Here is a 12,644-nt window from a genome sequence, read left to right on the forward strand (position 1 = left end):
TTTATGCTACATATGTTTGGTAAAAAAAATTGCAAAAAGCGTATTTTGATTGGTTTGCGCAAAAGTTATCGCGTTTACTAACAAAGGGAAAGATTTTTGTCATTTTTGTTGTTTTTTTTTTTAACGCGTAATGGCGGCGATCTGCAATTTTTTTTTGCGGTACTGCGACATTGGGGCAGACAGATCAGACTCTTGACTGACATTTTTGACACTTTTGGGGTTACCAGTGACATTTCTACAGTAATCAGTGCTATATATATGCACTGTTACTGTAAAAATACACTGGCAGTGAAGGGGTTAACTTTATTTGAGAGGGAGGGGCTGTGTGTGTCCCTAGGGGTGTGATTCTAACTGTGATTGGCTGTGGCTTGAGCTGTAGGAACACTGATCAATGGTCCTACATAGTAGAACCGTATGATCAGTGTTTCTACACAGGGGAGAATGACAGGCAGCTTGTTTACACAAGCTGCCTGCCTTTCTCCCTCTCCCCCGACGATCGCAGAGTGAGCGGCGGACATCGGTTCCGCCGGTCACACGCGCGGGGGGGTCTGTGACCGCACGGGAGCGGGAGCGCGCCGGCGGCGGTGTGCGCTCACTCCCCAGAGCCTCACAGGCTAGTGACGTATATATACTTCACTTTGCCTGTGAGGGGCTGACCGCCGCAGTATATCTACTTGCGGCAGTCGGAAAGCGGTTAATAATTCTATGAAACCTGTTTTGGATATTAATATCTCTAAAAATGACACTTCTATTCTATTCCTAAGACACTCGCTATTTAGCAAGCATTCTACAAAAGGGAAGTAGGTTAGGATCGGTAATTTTTTTTTTTTTTTTGTACATACTGTACATAGTTGTCTTGGAAAAGGTTTTAAGCATAACTTGGCTTATAGTTAGTTATTGGTGTAACTAAATATATCTCTGTGTCTGGGTATTATATGTAAATTGTATTACAAAGTAAGAAGAGAAGAAGGACTGTGAAAATCATCAGATGAATATTACCAACAAGTCATTTTAACATTGAAGTTCCTCTGGAGAGTCCATGTTCTAGCTGTTTTTGCCTTCAGGTAACTGCATGACTGAGTGGCGGGTGATCTTGCCCTTCTAAATCTCCACACCTGCCATTGGCACTCTTGAAGGCACGGAAACATAAAAGTTTGACAAACACTGAGATTTTGTATAAACATGGTGTCACTCGAAATTTTACTACTGTACTGTGAGGAATAAAAGAAAAAAATCTAGTGCAGCAGGTAAACAATCTGTTTCCCTTTTTATAGCATTTGGTTTACCTTCTCAGCTAACAAAAAAGCAGGGACAACATGGTTTAAAATTGACTTTTGAAGATAGCAATATTGTAGTTGACATTGCTGAAATTTTTACAATTGTTATGTTTCACAGCCATTTTCTGATCCTGGCTTTACTACCTACAGAGTCATTGACCCAGAACAAGTATGCAGCCAACAAAATCTTAACTACATGTACAGCAAGCATGGGATAGTCTATCCTTTCTGTACCATAGATAATGATCTGTAGAACCAATAGTGGGAGAAATTCCCCCAGTGAGAAATACGATTAAAAAAAAAAAAAAAAAAAAAAAGAAAATAGACTGCCAAAGGCACCAGGTGTCATGGGAGGCGTCTAAGGGAGGTTCACTTTGTATAATGTGTGTCAAAATGCTGTTTTTTTTATTGTGTTTTTATGAATTTTGTTACAATAAAAAATATGTTTTTTTATATATTGTTGTGTTGTTTTGGCAGCTGAAAAGTCCATCTTTTTTCCTCTTCCAATTTTGATCTCCCCAGGGAGGACACAGTGGTTGTAGCTTTACACATGCTAAACACACTAAAACTAACAAAAAAAGTTTGGTTTACATATACTTCAGTGGATCTTTATATTTTACTTGGTTAGATTTATTTTCAAAATCTGTAAGTTTACCTTTTTAGCATGATAGTTGGCTACCAAGTTTATTTTGTATCCATCCAACTACAAGGAGTTTAGGATGTAATAATACCCTGCTTGACCCAATCAGATACAAAGCTTGCAAATAAAAAAACATATCATGGTTCTGTTCTGCTCAAAAAAAGTTGTATAATCCATAAGTGTTATAAGCAAAAGTTATTTAATATTATGTTCTGCTTTACTTAAAATGGTAGTAAAGTCCACTTTGTGGTTTTACCTACAGGTAAGCCTATAATAAGGCTTACCCATAGGTAAAATGAATATCTCTATAACGTGTACCCTTTAGGAGATATTTACCTTGAATGCAGCTGGTGACATTACCAGCACATGCACTCTGAAGGTCCGGCATACTGCGCCAGAGCTGAGGGCTCCGGCGCACATGCGCGGGAGTGACGTCATCGCGGCTTTGGCCACTCATACAGCCAGAGCCAGAAAACCTGGAAGAGTAGAAGATGGAAGCCCTGTCAGCGGTGACAGCGCACCGCTGGAGGGCTTCGTTCCAAGGTTAATATTTCATAATGTGCTAGTATGGGATTTTTTTTAAACTGTTGCGGTTTACTACTGCTTTAAAAATAAAATGATCATGATGTTGACCCTTATTATTACACTATTTTGTTTTAAAGGTATGCAATGAGACTGAAGAATTTCACAGGCTCAGCTGCCAATGAAGGGGAGAAAAAGCTAGCTGTATTATGGTGAGTCCACAGAGACAGTGTCAAAGAAGCTGAAATCCACTCAAAGACTTTAAAACTACAGAAACGCATAAGCGGCTTACATAAGATCATTATTCTTGTTTTCCATTAAACTATTAAAGGATAACTAATGGTTTCTTTTAGCAGCTGACTAAACATTTATTCTTCCGATTCATATTGTTATCAAGATGGCATTTTAATGTCTTTTCCATTTTGATTTCCTTTACTCACGTGCTCCATTTTTTTCTGTTGCAAGAGAGATTTTTAAGAAGCCGATTTCTGCACAGTTTAAAGATTTTGTAAATGATGAAATTAACATAATCTTTTCCTAATTACCACAGTTACCGATGCCTATCTCTGCTCTACTTGAGAATGTTTAAATTAAAGAAGGACCATGCTATGAAATATTCCAGATCGCTTATGGAGTATTTTAAGGTAAATATTTTGAAATATGTTTCTGAGAAGGAAATGACGAATTTACTATTTATTAAGATGAAACATTTATAACTCATCTCCCATCAATTTTTTTTTTAATTTATAAATTAGCATGGGGTAAGGATTGACCCTGTGCCAGGTCTTCATTGCTGTCTGTGTCCCTGTAGTGAATATTTTGCCTGTCTATTTAAAGAGGAAGTAAACCGTTTAAAAAAATGTGAGAAAAAAAACCTGTAAGACAAAGGCATAATGAGCTAATATGCTCATTATGAAGTACTTACCTAAAAACAAAGCCCCCTTAGTGTCGACAGGACGGCCGACATGTCTGGCCGTCCTGCTTCCTGGATCTCGTCCTCTGGCCATCTGATTGGACGGGGGCACGATTACATCACGCATGCGCGCAGGAGCCGCCGTTCACGGCACTGGGATCTGAAGAAAAGACACGGGTGGCCGATCCTTCAGAGCGCATGTGCCATTGACGTCATCGGCTGCATGCACTGTAAATATCTCCTAAATGGTGCAAGTTTAGCAGATATTTATAGCACCTATAGGTAAAACTTAATATAGGCTTACCTATAGGTAAATGTCAACAAAAGGGGTTTACAGCCTCTTTAATGGGTGTCAGAGAAAGAACAGAGGAGAAATTTCCCAAAGGAGAACATAAACACATTCTTTATTGTATTGTTGTTTCCATCTCCATTGTAAAGTTCTTCATTTGTTTCCTGTCCAGGCGACAGGTGTCAGAAATGAAGGAAAAATAAATCTACCTAGCAGCAACACAGAAAACACCTAAAACCTGACACAGGTTCAACCCTTCCAGGCATTATACAATGCAGAGTGAAATTTTGTCTAAAATTGGGCTTAAAAGTGATTTAGTACTAGGCTTAAGACAGCAGATGTTGGAAAAGAAGGAATCTGTTTATTAGAAATATATGTGTTTTAAGACTGATACATAATGCATGCTCCCATCTTGTACAAATTCTACCTCATCTTGATTCCATTTACTATTACGGAGTTTGGAAACATTTTTCGGAGAATTAAGTTATGCAGACAAAAAAACTGAAAAATATATTCATTTTCATCACAGTAGCTTCTCAGACCATCAGGGCCAGTCATGCACAACATTTTTATAACCTTCTCTCAACTGCAGTATTTGGACTACCAAAAAGTGTTGGGTTCAGCACTTAAACATTTAATAAATAACAGTTTCCATCATCTGGAAACTGTTATTTATTCTAAAATACATCAAGATAATCATGTACTGTATAACTGGTGGTTTTGAGAGTAATATACACACAAACATTAAAGTGATATTAAAGAAAAATTCGTTTTTCTTTTAAAATAATAAACATGTCATACATACCTGCTCTGTGCAATGGTTTTGCACAGAGCATCCTGAATGCTCCTCATTTCAGATTCCACATCCAGCGTTCTTGGCCCCTCCCTCCTGCCCTCAAGAAGCAGTGGGTACTCTGCGTGTCCATTCGGACAATGAGTCGTGGCTCGACTCAGCCCCACCACTTCTCTCTTCTCTTTAACTCACAGGCTGTGATTGACAGCAGTGGGAGCCAATGGTCTGTCTCAGCCAATAAGGAGGGAGAGTCCCTGGAGAGCTGAGATGGATCGAGATGGGGCTCAGGTGAGTAGCGGGGGCTGCTGCACATATAAGGTTTTTTACCTTCATGCATAGAATGCATGAAGGTAAAAAACCTTGAGCCTTTAATCTGAGTATTTTATTCTGAGTACTTCTCCTAGTGTAACTCTGTAAAGTACTTCGTAAAGCAAAACTAAAGCCTCCTATTTTCAGCCAAGGAGGCTGCCATCTTAGCCTCTGTTTAATCTGAAACTGCCACGGTGCTGCACATGTGATCAGTTATAACTTCAGCCATATCATGATGTGACAGTTTGGTTGAAATCACAAGCAAATGTGACAGCATTCCCAGCATGCCATAAATGTATTTTTTTTTCTGAAATTGTTAAATTAATGGGCTTAGTTCCACATTAAAGTGGAACTTTAGTCAGAAAATTAGGTCCTGCTAGATGACTTCAGGCTGGCCCCTTTTGTAAAACCTTAAAAATAAGTGCCTATACTGTTTAAAATTTAGTAATACACTGTCTCACACTGTTCTGCACATGCTCAGTTGCTCTCCCATTGTAGGCATTTTTAGGCACTGCTGATATGTAGAGGTTGATCTGCTGACAGCCTTAAGGCCCCTTTCACACAGCCCGTCCATCGAACGGAGTCTGTTTATCTCAGCGGGGGATCGATCCGCTGATTCCCCGCTGAGCAGGAGGATGACAGCTGTTCTCTGCACTGTGTGCATAGACACAGCTGTCAGTTCCCCATACATCTCTATGGGGGAATCGGATGGGAACAGACCATCGGTCTTTTCTCATCCGGTCCCATCCGATCCACTGGACGGTTGGAAAATAGGGTTTCCATCCGTCCAGATTTGACGGATCAGATCGGATGTCAGCAGACATGTCTCTGCTGACATCCGATGCCCCATAGGGAGGCATGGGGGGACCGTTCAGATCCGCCAAAAAAATGGACAGGCAGATCTGAACGGTCCGCCTGTGTGAAAGAGCCCTAAAGCAGAATTAAACCCTCCTATCTTTACAGCCAAGGACGCTGCTTCTGTTTAAACTGCAACCGCCATGGTGTTTCAAATGTGATCAGTTTTGACACCAGCCTGTTTCTGGTTTGACAGTTTGGTTGGGGACACAAGCAAATGTGACAGTTAGCAATCCCGGAATTCCAGGAATGTAACTGTTTTTTGAAACCATTAATACCATGGGTATAGTTCTGCGTTATGATTTACTGCTGTTGGGGGGGCTCTGGGCTTCAGCAAAATGGCAGCCTATAGCAAGAAGCAAGTTGTTATGGGTAAAGTTCCGCTTTAAAAATGTGTTAAAAGAGAGACAGTGCTTCAGAAAAAAAGACTATCACCTAGCTGTGGGCTGATAACATTGGAAGTAGGATAATTCTGTAAAAAGCTAACAGTTTGTGAACAATTTAAACAAATCTAGATGAGTGCAGGTTATCAAACCATGTTTTTTGGCCCAGCTATTAGGTGAGAATGAAAAATGCCAGATTATAGTATAATGAACATAAATACTCGTGCTGGCAATACACTATCCAAAAAATCATTCAAACTAATTTTCGAAAAACTAACACTAGGCCGTGCAAGCAGACGATAGTGCCATCATGTAATGACTGATAAATCATTCAATGGACATAAATGAATCGTTTTTTTGTTCATTTTTTCACATATACCTAGTGCAAACACTTTGACCCAGAAACACATTAACCTTTCATTTTATTGTCTGTTCGACAGAAAAGTTCTAAACTTGTCCTTTGTTTTTTGGCTCAAAAACGTCACAACCAATTTCCGAAAAACAAACGAATTGTCCAAATGTCCGAATCACGGCTGATTTTTCGTATAGTGTATGGCCAGCATTACTTTATCACTTTAAAGTATATGTCACTGTGAAGGTCCTAAATGCTTTGTAGAGTATATAAACTATTTACTTCAGTCCCTGTCTCACAGTATAAAATCAGTGTCACAGTTTTGTAAAGATATATACTGCACTTTGGGGCCTATTAGGGTGGAGGGCAATTTAAGCTCAATAGTAGCTTAAATTATACTTATGGCCTCCCACTAAAACTAAATATGTGCTGCAGAACTTAATTATAAGTGCGCTTTTGCAGTGATTTTTATAAAGTCCCACAAAAGTGAAGTCTGTGTAGCTTTTTTTTTGCTGTTTAGGCAATGAGGCTCCACTGCTCCCGAATTCGGAGCAAAGTTGTCACTCTCATGTAGTCTGTGCCTACTTTCACTACAGTGAATTAATAAAAATGGCACGACGTGTAGCTATCAGCTATGTCAGTCAGCAACTGCCCACATGTGAGACCCAAATGAAGGAGGATTTGACTTACTCAGGGAAGATAAAGGAAGTAGTTTGTTTAATTGTGAATCATAGTAACTTTATTTGTTTCTTTTTTAGGCCTTCATACTGGGGCCTTGAGTTTTATTATAAGCTTTTACAGCTTAGGCAAAATCACAGAGCTCAATTAGTAAAAAGCATTGCTTTTGTATTTTCTTCAGTAGGAATGCAGGGCTTTCCCATGCAGCATGCTGATGAGCAACTGTCTATCTGTAGTGGCCTGATGCACCCCATGTACAGTCAAAGATACAGATATTGTTAACATTGCTTATATGAGTAGAGTACTTATGTAGGGGCATGTTGGATTGCTGGTGATAGACTGCCGTTCTCAAGCAGAGCACAGCAGTCCACATCTTCCGCATGCTGTCAAGAAATGGGAGTTTGGGGCTGAAGTGTTATTAAAGAAAAAATAGAAAATACTTTTAAAAACGTTAGCTATTTACTGTATGTGCCCTGACTTTATCTAAGCTGTAAAAGCTTAAGCTACGATTGGACTTTAACTTATGTCTTTGTTCTTAGGTTTTGAGTTAAAACTTTGCTACCCAGAGGAAATATTATTTAATAATAAATAATAATAATAATACATTAATTAATAAATAAATAATAATAAACTATAAAATTCAGCTGTGCAAAGCAAGTACACAAACCACTGAATTGTGCATTAAATTAGACATAGCACTGTTACATTTCAAACAATTTTTATCACTTTAAATACCCTAATGATAATCCTTTCAATTTTCAGGGATTGCAAGCCCCTACAGCCTTAAGGTTTTTTACTTATAGTAAACAGTTGCCCAGGTCTAGGTCAATTGGTTCAGGAACTATATAGCCATGCTATAATGATAAACAGATATTGACAGGGTCATAACCCTGTAAGCTGTTAAATTATTAATCATATGCCCACAAATGTCTGTGGATAATAGGGATTCTCCAGTTAATTCTAATTATAGAAAAAATATTTATTGTAAATGTACAGACTTTTAATGGTACTCTAATGTATGGAGACAGTTATGTACCATTGTTAACTAGCCTATAGCAAATTATATAAAAACAGCTTACATTTGTCTGAGCTAAAAGTCAATTCCTGATTGATTATTATGTGCTACTCCTCTTTGTTTCATTTTATAAATGCAGGGCTCTGACATTTGATGATTTAATTAAAATGGAGGATGGTAAACTTTACAAACATTATTTATTTCTTTTTTATGTAGTTATGGTTGTCCAGAATTTAATCTTTATAGCCAATTGAAATGGTCAAATAGTGCTTGTTGCTGGTGTATCCATCTTCAGCTGCCTATTAACCTTCTTAGCGGTATTCCCGAGCGTGGCACGGGGTTAAATTTCAGAGCCAAAAGCGGTAACCTCGAGCCACACTCGGGGTACTGCCAGAAGCATCGCTGGATCCTGAAAGCAGGGCTACTTACATTGTCACCGGGATTCAGCAATGTATCCCGGCGGAGTCTAGCGGCGGATCTTCCTCCCGATCCTCTCTGTGCCCAGGCTTCCGTCTCCTGCGACGTGATGTTCGCAGGGGGGTGGAACCGGCGGCAAATTCAAATGTGAAAAACACCAAACACACTGATACAATGCAAAATAAAAAAGAATCACATTAGTTTGCTCCCCAGTGCCCTTTCCTTTATTTATAGTTTTTTTATTATATTATAATTTATGATTTTGTGTTTCAAACTTTATCATACCCGAGATGTTATAAAGAAGAACGCACAGTAAAAAAAACAATCATATGTAAATAGTTGGTTTGGGCTGCTCATTCTTAAGAATTACATGCAAAATAATGGTACCGCTTTCAGCACCTAAAATCCGAAAGAATCATACCGCCAGGGAGGTTAAGTGTCTGCATAGAAGTTATATTCAACAGGGCTTTATTAATTAAATCTGGAGAGTGCAAAATCTGGTGCAGCTCTGCATAGAAACCAATCAGCTTCCAGATTTTTTGCCAAAGCTTAACTGAACAAGTTGATTGGCTACCACATTTTGCACTCTCCAGTTTCAGTAAATCCACCCCACGGTGTCTACAACAATGCAGATCCAAGACTTTTTGGAATAGTGTTGTTCTTATGGATTTCCGTTGCAGGCACCCCCCCCCCCCCCCCCCGTTCCCCCCAATGGATACTTATTGGGCAGAAAACCATCCACTGTGTGCCCTTCTGATTTATGCTTGACTCTGTTAATAGTGTTCTAACTTTCCTAACTTCTGGGCTAAGCCCAGCCTGCCTGTCAACCCCTGTCAGGTAAGAATCATCTAAGTGACATCTGAAAGCCTCTCAATGGACAGGGACATGGCAGTTGGTTAAAAGATATTAAGCCTCTAGTAACAGGGGAAAGCTCAATTGCAGAGGTGCACAGGCTTTCTTGCCTAATAGATGTACTATGCAGCATCTTATGGTACTTTTATCTGTAGGACTGGGTTCACACTGATGCAAATTGGATGTGGGTTTCCCTGCATCCAATTCGCATAACAGGAGAGTGTGCCCGGCTCTTAATGGAGTCAGTTCACACATCTCCTCGGTGGCCGTGAAGTGCATTGCACAAGGGTCCTGTGTGTTTTTGGTTCAGTTTCAGTTCTGATTTCAGGCACAAATGCGGGCCTGATTCATCCCTGAAACAGAGAACAGGGATGCACTGGACCCCTGCTGTGAGCCGCGTCCACACACAGTATAAACTCAGCCCTAATGTTTAAAATGGGAGAGAGGTTCACATTGAGTCTCTGTCCATCAATAGCACCACAAATTGCCTTTTAGTTTTCAGGTAAGCATTGTCGTGTTCCCTTCCTCTACATGGCAGTGCTTGATTTTGGTGTTGTTCACATTTCTCTGTGAAAAGAAGGGTGAGCTGGGGGAGTCTGTCACAAGGGAGAAGTGACTGATAGCTAAAGAAATACATAGTGATACATGAGCTTTGTGAGTGGTTGGAGACATAAAGCAGTTGCATCCTCTGACATCATATCATGCTTGCTTTGAGGTGCATATGTTGTTTCTGTTTGTTTCATCTAGCCACTCTAAAATATGGGGGGGGGGGGGGATTTACTAAAACTGGAGTATCCAATATCTGGTGCATCTCTGCATAGGAAGGTAGAGGCTGATTCGCTAGCATGCACAGCTGCACCAGATTCTGAGTGCTCCGGTTTTAGTAAATCTCCCCATGGTGTTTCTCTATAAACTGTATTTTACTGGTTGGATTCCACTGCACCATGAAAAGTTAACAACAGTGGGAGAAATATCCAATTATAAGTTATTTTGTAAGGTAGAGAGCACTTAATATTCCTTATCTAAATAAGAGATTTACATTTTTCTTAAAAATCTTTATTAAATTAATACATTATACTTATTTAAGAATATAACTAATAAACATGTGATTTGTAATCAAGGTAAATCTGCAGCTTATATTAAAGCATTTTATCTATTTTTGATTGCTGTATGTAGTTTGTATTCTTGTAATTACACTATTACACAATTCTAAGATCAAGTGACAATGAAAATTAGCATTTATTGCTTAACCTTTCATTTCATTTAATACAGAACTCGTCCAAATCTTCACAAGCTCCATCTCCATGGGGAGGCAATGGAAAGTAAGTGGATTTTTTTCCTTCTAAGTGGTCATTCATAAAACTGAATTATTACTGAGTAAAATACAACATTGATGGTGGAGGAATGAAGGTCAGCTCTCAGGTTATAGACAAATATATCAGAAAGTCAAAGTCAACCACCCAAAATGTCTGAAAAGTTAATGCAGGGTTGCTTTAAAATTCTTGAACAATTTGGTCCTTAAACCAAATGATAGTCATAAAACCACTGTTAATTAGATAGCAAGTACTGTGTCATTTCAGAAAGTCAAAGTAAAGTTAACCTCCATAGCAGTGATTTTTTTAGCGATTGGTTCTATAATGAAAGAACAATGAATAATTCATTGATATACGGCCAGTGCTATGAAATAAAACTAAACCTAAATTGTGGTTAAAATGTGAAGATGCTTAATCAGCCAGTTATCAAATGAATCAATCTATATTTTAATGATGATATACCCATGCTTAAAAATAATTCGTAAAATTAATAGAATGCAATTATGCTCTGCTGGGTTATAATGAATAAAAGGAAGCTCAACTAGGGCAGCTCTGGTGCAAAATATATTGAAAAGTGCCCTCATTTCCATTGTTGAATAATAAATTGTAATTAAGGAACAAGTGTAAAGTTGTTACATTATTTGTGTTTTCTGTTGTTAAAAAAAAAAAAAAAAATACTAAAAAGAGGACCCAATAAATACATTTAAAAAAGTATTTAGAAATGATTGTAAAAGTGTATGTGTCACTTTAAAAAATGAGGCTGCCAACAAGTACAAAGTGCTTGCACCTAGAGGTACCTAGATATACCTACAGCTTCTTTATTGCCCCCTTCAGCTAGCAAAGCTCCAACACTTCTGGGTTGCATCAAAACTTGTTTCCTCTTTCTTGCTTCCCTGCATATCTATTGGTCAATCACAATGATGGGCTGGCTCACTGACCAAATGGACTGCGTGGGGGTGCCAATACAAGGAAGTTCCTTGCCAGTTAAGTACAGCTTGCAAGTTGTGCCTCGTACACACGCAACGATTATCGGCCAACCGATCGTCCGACTTTTGTCCAGAGTGGTGTTTAGTTGGTTGGAATGTGCCTAGACTGCACATGAATTTTCTCGGCCAACAAAAATCTACTTCAGAAGTGATGTCATGTGCTGGTTTACTTTCCGTGTGTTTCTTTTCTTCTCTGAGCATGCCCAGTCTTGCTCATCAGATTTTTGTCTACCGAAATCTGTACTGACTGACGGAAAATCGGCCGTTGTGTTGACGGCCAACAAAAATTTTATAGCCTGCACACCAGATTTTTTTCGGCCGAAAAGTCGGAGTCGGTTGTCGGAAGCATCATACTAACAAGCCGAAAATCGGCGATCGGACGTTGGCCGAAAATTCACGGCCAATTATCGACGCGCGTGTACGGGGCTTAAGATGTATAGGGAGCAACTAAAGCTGCTGCAGGTATGTGCACCTAATTGGCATTTTCCACCTGCTAGACAGTGAGACTAAAAGTATTCAGCTTTAGGGTAAGTGTAAGTTACATTGCCATTCTTCAAACCTTTTTACCTAAATTTTTTGATTTGCATATTATTGCAAGCTATTATAAAGTGGTTGTAGGGGCGGAGCCGGCAGCCAGAGCGGATGGCCGTGTGATTCCATCGCTCTGTCTCAGCGGGCTAAATTAAGCAGCACACAGCGTACTTTCAGCTCCTTCACCCTGCCACATCCCTTCCCGAGACTCCGGAGGACAAGATGTCGCAAACAGGCAAGAGAAAGCAGAAGGATCGGCCGAAGAAACTGACCGAATTCTTCTCTCCAGCCGCAGGCCGTTCCTCCCAAGATGGCGCCGGCGCCTGGTCCCGCGCCAGCACCTCGGCGAACACAGCTGCCGATCGGACCTCACAGGCATCGGAGGAGGTAGGAGATAATCACATCCTGACACAGCAGGAACGTCCATCCCCTTTCACAAGCCCTCTAAAACAACGTAGAAAGCTGACAGAGGATGGGGAAGAGCAGGGTCAGGAGGACTCCTTCCTTGAGGAGGGGGAG

The 12,644-nt window shown here is 39.7% G+C and overlaps 1 protein-coding gene across 1 annotated transcript in view; it reads left to right on the forward strand.

Annotated features, from left to right (window-relative positions):
* Window positions 1-12,644, forward strand: part of AFF2 (ALF transcription elongation factor 2) — a 775,685-nt gene that overhangs the window by 734,649 nt on the left and 28,392 nt on the right. The window contains exons 17-19 of the mRNA XM_082263635.1: window positions 2,580-2,651; window positions 2,990-3,083; window positions 10,568-10,617. Of these exons, the coding sequence (XP_082119761.1) occupies window positions 2,580-2,651; window positions 2,990-3,083; window positions 10,568-10,617 (216 nt within the window). The remainder of the gene's footprint in view (window positions 1-2,579; window positions 2,652-2,989; window positions 3,084-10,567; window positions 10,618-12,644) is intronic.

Source organism: Pelophylax lessonae (assembly GCF_965119305.1).
Source record: "Pelophylax lessonae genome assembly, chromosome: 7".
In the NCBI taxonomy this organism is placed as follows: Eukaryota; Metazoa; Chordata; class Amphibia; order Anura; family Ranidae; genus Pelophylax; species Pelophylax lessonae.